The following is a 15,419-nucleotide window of genomic DNA, read 5'->3' on the forward strand; positions in this document are numbered from 1 at the left end:
TGTACGGTCGTCAGTACAGACCTACCGTACATGTCCGAGCGCCCGCCGTCCCTCGCATGCGTCGAATGACTTCGACGCATGCGTGGAAGCCTTTAAATGGCAGGCCCGCCCACGTCGACGCGTCATCATCCCGGCGACGAAGCGGACACACCCCGCGTAGTGTTTACGCGCGGACTTCTGTACGATGGTTAGTACAACCATCGTACAGAAACCCTCTGGCAGGCATGTACGGTGAAAACGGTCCGACGGACCGGTTTCACCGTACATGTTTGCTCGTTAGTACCCGGCCTAAGACTGGCCATACACCTATAGATTATCTGCAGATTTTCTATGGTCAGATGGAAAAAGTGGAACAGATTCCTCCATGTATGCATAACTGTGTGGATGGAAGAATCTCCCACTGGCCCAAGCTTCCATATCTTGATTGTCGGCCCCGTTGGCTCTTACAATACCTGAACACTCTGATTGGGTGCAGGCATTGTTTAGGTTGAGAGCCAGCGGGGCGGACTAGCAAGATACTGAAGCTTGGCCCAGTGGGAGATTCCTTCATCCACACAGTTTAGCGTACATAGAGAAATCGGTTGCACTTTTTCCATCTAACCATAGAAAATCTGCCTGAAAATCTAAAGACCTAAAATGAGACTCTTCAAAATGGGTGGGAGAGCATGGTCTATCCACAGGTTCTAGATTCCCCAGAATTTGCCCAATGAATTCTGTTGTGCAATGAGTTTTTCAAAAAACTTTGCATATGTCACACAGTGACTTTCTTGGCCACTGTGATTACCGTATTTATTGGGGTATAGCGCGCTCCCGCGTATAGCACGCACCCCTAAAGTTGCCCCTGAAATTCCGGTTGAAAAAAGATTTTTGTACTTACAGTTTGGTGTCTTGTGCACCGTCCATCGGGGGCCTTGTCGGGTCCAGCGTCCGTCTGCGGCTTCGGGTGTCCTCTTCGTCGGGTCCGGCGTCCTTCTGCGGCATATACCGAGCGCAGTACACTCGTGTATAGTCGGGCAGTCTCGGCTACACTCGCGCTCATGTCCTGTACATCCAGAACGTCAGCAGTCTCGCGAGAGCCGAGACTGCCCGACTATACACGAGTGTACTGCGGTCGATATATGCCGGCGCAGTATTCAAACTCGGCGCGGGAAAGCTGGGGGTCGGCGTATATCGCGCACCCACGATTTTGCCCTGATTGACTGTAGCCACTGGGAGTAGAAATTATCTTGGCATTTGGCACAATGAATCTTTGGTATTAGGGGGAGGAATAGTGCCTCATCACCGATGTCAGCGGGAAAAATAGTGCTCCATCATTGGTCTCAGTGGGAGGAATAGTGCCCCATCATTTGTGTCAGTGGGAGGAATAGTGCCCCATCATTGCTCTCAGTGGGAGGAATAGTGTCCCATCGTTGTCGTCAATGGGAGAAATAGTTCCCCATTGTCAATGTCAGTAGCAGGAATATTGCCCTGGCCCATTATTGATGTCAGTGGGAGGAATAATGTTTTGTATCAGTGGGAGAAGTACCCCAAGGGCCAGATAAAGTTAAGCAAAGGGCCGAATCTGGCCAGTGCTTGGATAACATTACAACTAAAACATATAAAAGAATCAAAACAAAAGGCAACCTGGGAAGAATCTCTCTGGCACTGAACTGGTAGACAGATAATTTGACTATATCTATTCCATAAGTATGCACAATTAAATGATAAGAGATTTTTTCCCATTGATTCACTTGCCTAATTTTTAATTCTTCAGTCATACCCCTCATTATTGTCATCTTACCCCTAGTATTTCCAGCCAATTTTCCCTGCAGTCTCCTCTTGTACTCAATTGCACCACCCACTATCCTCTCACTTGTACCCTTGGCCAACATTAAATGCATTAAGCACGATGAGGACAGGCTTATGGGAGGACTTATGGAAAGATGCTGGCCCCTCCTCACCTCTATATCAGGGGTCTCCAAACTGTGGCCCCTTGCTAGCCTTTATTTTGTTCTTGGGGCACTATTACTCCCACGAATAACAATAATGGGGCAGTACTCCTTTCTACTGACCACCAACCAATGTTTATCATGATTGATGCTGGGCCCGGGACATTTTCTACGCCCAACGGCAACAATCCACCCCCCCCCCAAAGTCTGAAGGACACACATTATTCATTTGTAAACACTCATTTTATCACCTCATTCCTACATGTTTTGAGAAAAAAAAAACAATCACACGCACAACGCAGTTTATTTTTTTATTCCCGATTTTGTCCTGATTTATATTGACCACCATATGTTTTCAGGGATGGGAGTACCAGTTGTAAAAGAGTAAATGTGAACACTGTGCAATATGTACTTTAGTAATGTCTCTGATACATTGTTATGTTTGTATACCTTGTATTGTGTTATTGTGAAAACTCAAAAGTAATGACAAAAAAAAAACTGGAGTGTCAAAGTGTTCCCTATGTAATGTGAAGCCCAAATCCATACATGCTACCCTAGACCTGAATCTTTATGCCTTCCAGCAGATGTGAACAAAAGGTACCTTCTCTAAGGAGCTCAATTCATTATGGCCAGGATTATGTACCATGTCAGGTTTTCCAGAGTGGAAACATTTTTAGAATTTTTGGAGGTAGAGATCCAGATCTGAGCCCAGGCACCTTCACTGCTTAGGTCTTTCTCCTATTTGAAGGTATAACGGTTGGGTGGAGAAGTGTGCATTGGTTGCATTATACATGAGTACAAGAGGAGATCATACCTGGAGTCTGGCAATTGGTAGTGCATAGACGCTCTACCATGACGTTACGTCCTAGTGTATCCAAGTAGTGCTTTCCACAGAAAGGATGGGGGGGGGGGGGGGGTGATAATCTTTTGGTAAGGACAGGAATGGTTTTATAGCAGTAGAATTAATTAATCTGTATATGCATATTAGGTTTCATTTGGTCCAACTGCTAAATGCCATATGCTTTGTTTAGCCTGGTAAAAACGTTGGTTTAAAATAGGGCTGTTACTGATCAAAATGTTTCTGTTCGATTAATCGTTTTTTTTTAAATCAATTAATCGACTAATTTTGATTAATTATAACGCACATACAGATCCAACTACTTTTAGCTGATCTCCTTGCAGGCTGATTCCCAGTGCAGCTACCAACCACTGGAAAAATAGATAGCAGGATACAAAAACACACAAAGGCAGCGCTCGATGGGAATAGCATTAAAACTTTTATAGTCTTCAAGTAGGTAACCAAATAAATATTGCACTGGAGATAAAATCGATGTAGCTAAATAAACTGTAAAAATGGTGCGAGTAATACCAAACCATACCAAAAGCAGTCATAAAAACATGTAGCTAAGTATGATACTGGTATAAAAATGTGTACAACGATACCACTGCTGAATCCAGATGAGGAGAGGTTAACATCAGTTCGTTGGCATGTAGATGTCCCATGAAGGGAACTATCACAACTCCCAGTGGATGGCTGTAGAATCCCAGGTTGATAGAGGGAAGTGATAGAGGGAAGTGTAACAGCCCTTGCGTGTGGCAGATAGTAAGATCCCGTCGGCATGCAGATATGAAGGCACAGCAAAGGAGCCCTTCAGATGGACACGGCAAGCCCCGCCGGTGTCCGTGACGTTACTGGATCTCCGACGGAACTCCCTGAAGGCCCAGAAGCCGGTGGAGAGGTGAGTACCAATAAAAATAATTTTAATCGATCAAAAAGATTTTGATCGATCAAAAAAATTAAAGATTAATCGATTAATTAAAAGTTAATTTGCACAGCCCTAGTTTAAACCTAGTAGGGGAGAGGAGGTCTTTGCAACACCCAACGTCATCTCACACGTGTAGGGAGTGGGCAGTAATACTCAATATTATATATATACCTTTCCTATGCTCCCTCACAACGTTCAGCCACCAGTAGCGAAAGTCCTGTGCAACCTAAAATCACTGGAGATGTATATTTTCTAGGATTATGACTCTCCCTGGGACAGCTCTGATTGGCCCAGTGGTGTCACCTGCACCACTATACCTGGGAAATTAAGTAATAGCCATGTAATCTTTTTTTCATAAAACGGTTTCTTACTGTGTTTTTCTGTCTCCTTGTAACCTCCGTGAGCTCCTGAACGTGGTTTGGAATGAGCAGTGTACACTACACATCCCATAGTCCATTGTTCATCTCACGAGCAAGCAAGCGAGGGTGGCTACATTCCTACATAAAGTGGGACTATGGAGAATGAATGTAGCCACCCTCTAACACATGGGTCTTCAAACTACGGCCCTCCAGTTGTTCAGGAACTACAATTCCCACCATGCCTAGTCATTTCTGTGAATGTCAGAGTTTTACAATGCCTCATGGGATGTGTAGTTCTGCAAAAGCTGAAGGGCCGTAGTTTCGAGGATCCCTTTTCTAACAGGAAGTCCTTTGAAAAAAAAAAGGAATTTGAAGATTTGGAGGAGACTGCAGGCAATATAAGGGACTTTTGTAAGTTCAGAACACATACTTATTTTATTTTTTTTTAAACCAGAGTTTAGGGTCACTTTAAAAAGAGGAAGTAAACCCTCTTTTCTTTTTCCAAAGCACCCTGCAAGACAAAGGCATAATGAGCTAGTATGCATAGCATACTAACTCATTATGAAGTACTTACCCGAGATCGAAGGCCCCGCATCGGTGCTCGTTGCCCTCCTCTGTCGGCGCCATCTTTCCAGGAGTGACTTCCGCATATCGCGGCTCCATCGCTGTGATTGGCCGGAAGCCGCGATGATGGCAGGATCGCCATCACTAACGGCACACTCAGTGAGCCTGCGCTGTAGACATCGGTGCAGTCTTTTCTGCAAATATCTCCTAAACCATGTAGGTTTAGGAGAGATTTGTTGCACCTACAGGTATGCCTTAATCTAGGCTTACCTGTAGGTTAAAGTGGTCTGTAAGGGTTTACAACCACTTTAAGTATAAACTAAGTGCGGGGGGGGGGGATTCTCCTCCAATCTCATTGTGTGACCATGTGTCCTCTTACACTCCCTGAGACTGATACGTTTTCTTCCGCTAGTATCACCATTGAGATATGTGTATATTGCTATTATATCTCCTATGTGTCTATTCTCCAGGGAGAATAAATGTAGTGCTTGTAGTCGTTCCTCGTAATTGAGTTCCGCAAGTCCCCGGATTATTTTGTTGCCCTTTTCTGGACTCTCTCCAGCACATACTTCCTGAGGTCTGTGACCAGAACTGGACAGAATACTTCAGATGTGGCTGAACCAGAGTTTTATAAAGTGGAAAGATTATAATTTTATGTCTGGAGTAAATACCCTTTTTTATGCATGCAAATAGTTTTCTGGCTTTGGTAGATGCAGCTTGACATTGCATGCTATTGCTCAGTCTGTTTTCTACCAGGGCTCCCAGATCTTTCTCCTTCCTCGATTCCCCCAGAGGTTCTCCCCCTAGTGAGTAGTTTGTGCTTATATATTTTTAGCCTCCAAGTGCATCACTTTACATTTTTCAACGTTAAACCTCATTTTCCATGTAGTTGCCCACCCTATTATTTTATTTGGGTCTTCCTGTATAATTTCTATATCCTGATGTGAAGTTATTGCCCTGCTTATTTTTGTGTCATCTGCAAAAACAGAGCTTGAGCTATTTATTCCAACCTCTATATCATTTATGAATGAATAAATTAAACAGACTTGGTCCCAAGACAGAACCTTGACGTTCTCCACTTACCACTCGAGACCAGTCTCAGTACACGTTATTTATCACCATCCTTTGAACATGCCCCTGTAACCAGTTTTCTATCCAAGAACCAACCTTATGGTCCATGCTTAAAGATCTCAGTTTGTAGATAAAGCGTTTATGGGAAACTGTATGGAATGCTTTTGCAAAATCCAGATACACCACATCCACAGACCTTCCCCTATCTAGATGGCCGGTCACTTCCTCATAGAATTTTAACATATTGGTCTGACAGGACTGACCCTTCGTAAACCCATGCTGATTATTGCCAATGATACCGTTTTCATCAGCAAATTCTGGGATATAGTTGCTTATCATACCCTTCAATAGTTTACATACTGCTGCTGTTAGGCTGACTGGCCTGTAGTTTCCAGGTATATGTTGCTGACCTTTTTTGAATATTGGTACCACGTGGGCTTTTCTCCAAAATGGCTGCACCATTCCTGTCAATATGGTGTCCATAAAGATTAGAAATAATGGTCTAGCTATAACCTGAGTTCTTTGAAGACTCTCAGGTAAAAACCATCTGGTCCTGGCGAATTTATTTGTGTTAAGGGTTCCTAGGCTTTTCTGGACTCCGGCCTCTGTTAGTAACATGTTGCAGGACATACCCTTGTGGCTAACAGTACAGTCATGGTTGTTATACACCTCCATTCCTGTGCAAAAAATGAGGAAAATAAAGCATTTAGTACAGTTGCCTTCTGTCATCTGTAACCATCTTCCCTTCATCGTCTTTTTTGTGGGCAATGTGCTCTGACCTCGTTTTTTTACCGTTAATATATCTACTCCAAAAGGTGCTCGCTTGTTACTGTCTATCCACTTCCAATCCCCCTGTGCCAATCCTGTCCATGCTGAGAGATGGAATACACTAGGTAAGAATAATGGATTTCCTAGCAGCTCAGTTGCATAATGACACAGAAGTGCTCTGTAATATATGGACCCTGTGGGACACTAGAATACATTTACATCTAGATAAGACTGCGAAAGGGAAAACCAGAATGGTTTCAAGCCATTTTTATTTGAATTTTGTTATGTTTACAAGTTTAAACTGAGGTTTTTTTATATTTTTTATTTACAGAAAATCTTTATTTTACAAAAAAAAACATTTAATACAGAGTGCATCCATGACACTGGTTTCAGATTATTAGTCACGTAAACACTTTTTTTTTAGCAAAAGTATATCTAATGGTTAAATGTTTTTGTTCTCGGCCATCCAGCGGAGAACAAAACATTCATAGAAATTAATGTGGTTCCATGTGCACGAGACTAGGATAGAGCCTGACCAGGATTGTTTTGGATGGAGCCAGGCAGGACCACACAGTAAAGACTGTGGAAGCAGGGGTGAATGCTACACTCATGGGGTGGGGTTCATTTAAAGAACAATGTCACAAAACTGAAAGTTACCTGGAAGGCTCATTTGAAACCAGCCACCTTAAAGCGATTTTAAAGGTTTTATTTATTTTGTTAATAACATCTTATACTTATCTGCTCTGTGCAATTGTTTTGCACAGAGCAGCCCCCGATCCCACCTTTTCTTGGGTCCCCCACTGGCGCTCCTGGCTCCTCCTCTTCGCATTCCCCTATAGCAGGCCGGTTGCTATAGGGGCATGTTTTTATGAAAGAGCCTCCTCAGTAAACCTTCACTGACAATTTATTAAATATTGAAGTACTTTGTACAAATTCCAGATATAAAAAAAACATGTACACTCCTAAAATACACACAACGGTGTAATATAAAAATAAATACATGGATAAGTTATTCTTTAGCTTTAGTAAAATCGAATGGCTTCCACCACTGGGCAAACTGCAAGACCTTCTTCCTCTGATCATCAAAATTTTCACGAACGGCCTTTCTCCAGACTCTGGGCTCCAGGTCCAGCATGCCACCAATGATCTCCTGCAGGACAAAGTCACAAAGGTGTCATTAACAGCTCCCAAGCTGCGATTTTCTGCAGCACTGTGTGAAATAATAGAACACAGCATCCCTTTGTTGAGTTGTTATAATGCTTTGCAACTTTTTGAGATGTGAAAAATTAATAATTTGTAATTATTAGTTTTGTGTAGAGTAGCGAGGGGTTAGAACCTCTGTCAGGGTTTTACTGCCATCTGTGTCCCCACAGGAGAGACAATTCTTTGGATTTGCCCTAGTAACGATTGAAACCAAGAATTTGAGTTGTCGCCAGAACAGAGATAAAGAAAAAATCTTTCAATGGGGGACACCTGTTCTGGGGTTCTCAACCATGCAGAGTGAGGGGTTCTGAGATAGTTTAGTTGGAGAGAAGAGGACTGATTTTTAGTACTCTTTGGATTGGTAAGTCAAGCTTTTTGGTGGGTTGAAGAGTTTTGGGAGTGAAGAACCTCCAACCCCAATTACGGGTACTTTGGTCCTGACGGGGGTTAACTCGGGTGTATCAGTGTGAAGAAAAAGGAAATAGATTGTTTGGGCTAAGCTGGGCCAAAGAAACTATTTACTGTGCTAACAGGTGCGCTTGCTGGGCACGCTGTATGAACTGTACGGAGCCTCAGCTACCTACAGTATACAGCACTGTGTTCTAATAGTGAGATGGAAATGCCTATCCCATTCCAGGAACAAATAAAAGTCAGGAAGCCACTCACAGGAAGCTTTGTATTCTATGAATCGATACAAAGCTTACTCTGATTGGATGAGGCAGATTGTGACATCATCCACCTGTCCTTTGCGCTCAGTCAGAGGAAGCTTTGTATTCGTTCATTCAGCAGTCTGCTGAAAAGAGCTCAATAAGTACAGAATGTACAGTATGCAACCTGATCTCACATAATATGGTCTGCTCTCCCTATGGGTCACTTAATATCTTCATGTAACCTCCCCTTCTCCTAGTAAATCTATTCCAATTTATCACTGCCAACAGAAAGCCTAACATGTGAGCCCAGTTACTGACAAGCAAAAACAAGGATAAATACTAAACATGTCCCTGGTCATACATTCATAAATTCAATGAGAGTGGGTTAATTTATTTCCAATTTATCAGGGATGGCCACGATAAAAAAAAAATTTAAAGCGGGAGTTCACCCAACTCGGTTTTTGTTTCTATTTTAGCCTTAGATTCCTGCTCGTTTTGTCTAGGGGAATCGGCTATTGGTTTTAAAATATGATCCGTACTTACCCGTTTTCGAGATGCATCTTCTTCCGTCGCTTCCGGGTATGGGTCTTCGGGAGCGGGCGTTCCTTCTTGATTGACAGTCTTCCGAGAGGCTTCCGACGGTCGCATCCATCGCGTCACTCGTAGCCGAAAGAAGCCGAACGTAGGTGCGGCTCTATACTGCGCCTGCGCACCGACGTTCGCCTTCTTTCGGGAAAATCGTGACGCGATGGATGCGACCGTCGGAAGCTTCTCGGAAGACTGTCAATCAAGAAGGAACGCCCAGTCCCGCAGCCCATACCCGGAAGCGACGGAGAGGATGCATCTCGTAAACGGGTAAGTACGGATCATATTTTAAAACCAATAGCCGATTCCCCTAGACAAAACAAGCAGGAATCTAAGGCTAAAAAAGGGATTTTTAATACAGCTTACCTGTAAAATCCTTTTCTTGAAGTACATCACGGGACACAGAGCGGCATATTCATTACTATGTGGGTTATATGGAGTACCTTCAGGTGATGGACACTGGCAATCTCAAACAGGAAGTGCTCCTCCCTATATAACCCCCTCACATAGGAGGAGTACCTCAGTTTTGTAGCAAGCAGTATGCCTCCCAAAATGGTCCCCATAAGAGGGGTGGGAGCTCTGTGTCCCGTGATGTACTTCAAGAAAAGGATTTTACAGGTAAGCTGTATTAAAAATCCCTTTTTCTTTATCGTACATCACGGGACACAGAGCGGCATATTCATTACTATGTGGGATGTCCCAAAGCAATGCTTTTAATGAGGGGAGGGAGACATCTTCCCAAAAGGATTTAATTTAGAGGTATACTCAAATAATAATAATAAATCCAACTTAGTCGAGAAAAATTAAACTTAAATTTAAATTTTAACTCAAGGGTGCCCCCGATTCTGAGGGTCTTAAATCGCAGCCTGCAGCACTGCCTGCCCAAAGGCTGTATCTGTATTCTTTCTTACGTCCACCTGGTAAAATTTTGTAAACGTGTGGACTGAAGACCAGGTTGCCGCTTTGCATACTTGAGCCATAGAGATCTGATGGTGTGCTGCCCAGGAGGCGCCCATGGCCCTGGTAGAATGAGCCTTTACTGACAAAGGAGGAGGCAACCTCTTCAAGCCGTAGGCCTGAGTAATTAACTGTTTAATCCATCTCGAGATGGTGGATTTTGCAGCTGCCTGCCCTTTCTTGGGCCCATCCGGTAGAATGAACAACACATCTGTTTTCCGAATCTTCTCTGTAGCTTTAAGATAGGCCTTCATGGCCCTGACAATATCCAAGGTATGCAGCAACCCTTCCTTTCTGGAAGTAGGCTTCGGAAAGAAGGATGGTAGTACCAAATCCTGGTTCAGGTGAAAACTGGATATAACCTTTGGTAAAAAGGAAGGATGAGGACGGAGAACCACCCTGTCCTTATGCAGAATAAGATATGGCTCCTTACACGATAAGGCTGCCAATTCTGACACTCTTCTGGCGGAAACTATTGCAACCAGAAATACCAACTTCCTTGTCAGTAAAACCAAAGGAATCTCAGCCAACGGCTCAAAAGGTTGTTTCTGCAGAGTTGACAGAACAAGATTTAAATCCCACGGACAAAGTGGTGACTTAACCGGAGAATTAATACGTAAGACCCCCTGTATGAAGGTCTTAACCAGCGAGTGGGTGGCCAATGGCCTCTGAAACCACACTGACAAAGCTGAAATCTGTCCTTTGATTGTGCTTAATGCCAGGCCTTTATCCACTCCTAGCTGGAGAAAACTTAACACTCGATCAATGGTATACTTGCGGGAAAGCCATTTCTTGGACTCACACCAGCCTACGTAGGCCTTCCAGACCCTGTAATAAATCACCCTGGAGACCGGCTTTCTAGCCCTGATCAGGGTAGAGATTACCTGCCTAGACAGCCCTCTACCCCTGAGAATCAGGGATTCAGCCGCCAGGCCGTCAAATTTAGACGCCGTAATGCAGGGTGGAGGATCGGGCCTTGCGAGAGTAGGTCTGGCCGTAGAGGAAGCGTCCAAGGGTCTCCCACTGCCATCTTTAGGATTAGTGAGTACCATGCCCTCCTGGGCCATGCTGGAGCTACCAGGATGACTGGCTTGTGCTCCACCCTGATCCTGCGTAACAGGCGGGGTAGTAACTGTAGCGGGGGGAAGGCATAGAGAAGATTGAACTGATGCCAAGGGCAAACCAACGCATCGGTTCCGCAGGCCATAGGGTCCCGAGTCCGGGACATGAACTTGTCTAGCTTCTTGTTGGACCTTGATGCCATGATATCCATGTCCGGCACTCCCCACCTCTGGCAAATCATCTGAAACATTTGCGGATGCAGAGACCATTCCCCTGGTGACAGAGTCTGACGACTCAAGAAGTCCGCCTGCAGGTTGTCCACCCCGGGAATGAATATTGCCGATATGCAGGGCACATGATTCTCTGCCCACAGGAAAATCAAGCTCACTTCTCTCTGAGCAGCTTGACTCTTGGTTCCCCCTTGATGATTTATATATGCCACAGCCGTGGCATTGTCTGATTGTATCCTCACCGGGAACCCCTGTAATTTGGATGTCCAAGCCTTGAGGGGTAGCCGAGCCGCTCTGAGCTCCAAGATATTGATGGGCAACTGCCTTTCTGTCTGTGCCCAAGTACCTTGGCGAGTGCAACCATCCAAGATCGCTCCCCAGCCCTTCAGGCTGGCATCTGTGGTCACTATCTTCCAGACCACGGGGCTGAAAGACTTTCCCTTCAGTAGATTCTGAGGGTTTAACCACCAACACAGACTTTGCCGGACTCTTGATGAGAGTGGCAAAGGAAATTCCAAGGCCTGTGGCCTCTTGCTCCATGCTGACAGAATGGCTGCCTGCAGAACTCGAGTGTGGCTTTGAGCATATGGCACTGCCTCGAAGGTGGCTACTAGCTTGCCTAGTAACCGCATGCATAGGCGAATTGTTGGTTCTCTTTTGCTTAGAACCAGATGTATCGACTCTTTGATGGCCTTGACCTTTACTTGAGGCAGGAACACCTTTTGCTGTTCCGTGTCTAATGACATGCCGAGATATTCCAACCTCTTTGTGGGCTGAAAAGCTGATTTTTCTCGGTTCAGGACCCAGCCGAACCTTTCTAGGTACTGGACCGTGAGAGCCACTGCTCGTTCCAGGCAAGGAGACGAGTGATCTATGACTAGGAGGTCGTCCAGGTAAGCTAGGACCGTGACCCCTTGAATTCTTAGATTGGCTAGAACTGGAGCTAAGATCTTCGTGAACACTCGGGGGGCCGTAGCCAACCCGAAAGGAAGTGCCACAAACTGAAAATGACGCCGAGCCACCGTAAAGCGTAGAAACCTTTGATGTGGCTGAAAAATTGGCACATGAAGGTAAGCATCCTTTATGTCTATGGATGCCAGAAAGTCGTCTTTCTGGAGTGCGGCGGTTGCCGACCGCACGGACTCCATCCGAAATGAGCGTACTTTTAGGTACGCATTTAATCCCTTTAAGTCCAAGATTGGCCTGACATCGCCGTTGGGTTTTGGGATGATAAACAGATTGGAGTAGAACCCTAGCCCTTGTTCTTGGGCTGGTACCTCTACTATCACGCCTTGGTAAAGCAGATGATTTAATGCCGCCATTAAGGTGGCCTTCTTTGTCGGCTCGTTTGGCACTCTCGACTCCTGATAATGAGGTGGAGGAAATTTTAGAAATTCCAATTTGTAGCCTGTGGCCACGGAAGACCGGACCCACTTGTCGGAAATGTCGGTCTCCCAAATTTCCGCAAAAAGTCGCAGCCTTCCCCCCACCTTCGTGGGTGGGGGCGTCCCTTCATGAGGCAGACTTAGGAGCTGTCTTTGCTGGCTTACGATACCACTGCTTCTTGCCTCCAGAGGCTTGACCCTGCGACTTATTGTTAAAGTATGATCTCGCAGGAGGCCGTCGATACTGCCTGGAATTGGAGGGCCCCTGAGCAGGGGAAAGCTGCCGTTTGAACGCAGGTCCCCGAACCTTCTTTTTTACTGGTAGAAGGGTACTTTTGCCACTTGAAATAGTCTGAATGTATTTATCCAGATCTTCTCCGAAGAGTCGTTCTCCATGGAAGGGAAACCCTGCCAGAAGCTTTTTGCATGGGGGCTCAGCCTCCCAGTTTTTTAACCATATGAGCCTTCTCATATGTACTAAAAATAGTGACAGACGAGACGCCTGCTGGATGGAGTCCTTTATAGCATCCACCGCAAAGCACATAGCTCAATGAATATCAGCCAATTCTTCCGCCTGCTGGGCCGGAATAACTTTAAGCATTTGTCTTGTCTGGTCTGTTAATGCCTGACAAACTCCAATAGCCGCCACCGCTGGCTGTATTACTGCACCTGCCGTGGTAAAGGAAGCTTTTAAAAGTGTTTCCAAACGCTTATCGACCGGTTCTTTAAACACTTGTAAGTTTTCCACCGGGCAAGTCAAGGACTTATTTACACACGAGATAGCGGCATCCACCGCTGGGAGTGCCCACTTTTTGGCAAATTTTTCTTCCATAGGGTAGACGACGGAAAATCTTTTAGGTGGTAAAAAGATTCTGTCCGGTCGTGCCCAATCCTGGAAGATTACTTCCTCTAACAGAGGATGGACTGGAAAAACAGCGCTACTCCGAGACGTTTTCAAAGAGCCTAGAGATGATGCGGCCGAAACCTGAGGTTCCGGCAAGGGCAATTTAAACGCCAAGTGGACCATGTCTGTCAGGGATTGGACCCAGAAGCTTTCCGCTTGGGAGGCTGAGCAAGGCTCTTCATTAGCCGAATCTTCCACCTCTGAACCTCTTTGGTCCTGATCCAAATGATCCTCCTGCAACTCAAATCCCCCCGGGGAGAGAACCTCAGCATCTGAGGGTCCACACTCAGGCGATGGAGACCTAGTCCGCTTTTTACCCGGTGTAGATTTGGCTATCATAGCCGCTAATCTTTTTTCTAGCCCCTCCAAGGAGACGGCTAGCATCTTCTCTGTGATATACACAGGGTTGGGTGGATCTGATGCAGCCTCAGCACCAGATCTCCCCAATGGCTCAACCAAGGCGCCCACTGGTGCATTAACCTGCGGGGAGAGTACTGGCATAGGCCCACCTGAACCGTGAGAATCTGAGGGGGAATCCCTTTCTTTTGTACCCCCTGATCCTGAACTTTTGGAAGCCATGGTACAATACCGAGGTACCCCTGCTTACAACCTTTGTTTGTTGTAGCTAGGAGAAAAGAATAGTACGGTTTAGGGAACGGTAGTAACAACTAACGTCCAAAACCAAAATGGGAAGCGTTCAGTATGTTTCCTATTTTTTTTTTTCAATAACTTTTTTTTTTTTTTATGAAAACATGCCGTCTTCCCTCAAAAAAATTGCAAGTATCCGTCTGCTGTATAGGAATTTTTTAGGCTAGCAACCACACAGCTAGTTCTGTATATCAGAACTGCAATACTTCCTTGCGCCACTGGGTGCCCTCAGCCGCCCTTCAGCCGCTCTGTGTCCTCCTCCTTGAAGCTCAGAATCGCAACTGAGCTACACAGCATAGAGGAAGGGCCGCCCCTTCCTTTTATCAGGCTAGACGTCCCGCCCCCCTTCCTCCACAACGGCGCGAATCATTACCCTGCGCCTATATTACAGGGCGCGCGCGCCCGTGTTGCGGAGGATGGGGCCACGCTGTGAAGCGTTCCTGACACGCTGGAGGACGAGCACCGCACGGCACCCAGACAGGTAAGGTCTCAGGTGAGTCACTGACCCCCCAGTCCTGGGAAAGCTTAGCCCAAACACACAGCTCCTTTCCCAACCCAGCGCCCAGCAGATAAGTACAATGCAACACATACTTGGGGTGATCACACATGGGAGCTCAAACACAGACCATCCTGTCTCTTTGATAGACATAGTGGCCCCAAACTGCCAATGCAAGAGCATACTCAGGCACATCCCCCAAAGATCCCCCCTACAGAGCCTGCCGACGAACCAAGTCCCGCAGGCCCCCCCCTTTTCTTACCTGCTCCACGCCGCAGGACTTTGCACCGCAAGAGGTCCAATCTTCCCCCATCTCCGTGGGTTGCGTACTAGACCTTCAGGCCCTGGGGTCCTGGAAGGAACCCAATGTCCTGGGCCCATATAGCACCCTGGCAAACAGGTTACCTTAGGTACCACAAAGGTTCTAAGTCCTGGGCCCAGCTCTCTAAAAAGAGAAGCATTATGGGCAAACCCCACGATTTGGGGCCCGGGTACTGTCCACTTTAGCTCTGAGGCCCTTGGACAGATCCGGATAGCCCGCCTTGATCCCAAGGATGTGGAGGCAAAGCTATTCCATGACCAACACCTAAGACACTGGCGAAAAAACTGAGGTACTCCTCCTATGGGAGGGGGTTATATAGGGAGGAGCACTTCCTGTTTGAGATTGCCAGTGTCCATCACCTGAAGGTACTCCATATAACCCACATAGTAATGAATATGCCGCTCTGTGTCCCGTGATGTACGATAAAGAAAAGTGTGCGCTATGGGTGAACCTCCGCTTTAAGTATTGCGGCTGCCAACTAACTGAATGACATTTAGTTTGCTTAACCACTTGCCGACCGC

The 15,419-nt window shown here is 45.9% G+C and overlaps 1 protein-coding gene across 1 annotated transcript in view; it reads right to left on the minus strand.

The window, feature by feature from the left end:
• Window positions 1-6,767: 6,767 nt before the first annotated feature.
• The window catches only part of CWF19L2 (CWF19 like cell cycle control factor 2), a 239,923-nt gene continuing 231,271 nt past the window's right edge, over window positions 6,768-15,419 (minus strand). The window contains exon 18 of the mRNA XM_040340244.1: window positions 6,768-7,606. Within this exon, the coding sequence (XP_040196178.1) occupies window positions 7,466-7,606 (141 nt within the window). The 3' untranslated portion in view covers window positions 6,768-7,465. The remainder of the gene's footprint in view (window positions 7,607-15,419) is intronic.

The sequence above is a fragment of the Rana temporaria genome, chromosome 2, assembly GCF_905171775.1.
Source record: "Rana temporaria chromosome 2, aRanTem1.1, whole genome shotgun sequence".
NCBI classification, from domain to species: domain Eukaryota; kingdom Metazoa; phylum Chordata; class Amphibia; order Anura; family Ranidae; genus Rana; species Rana temporaria.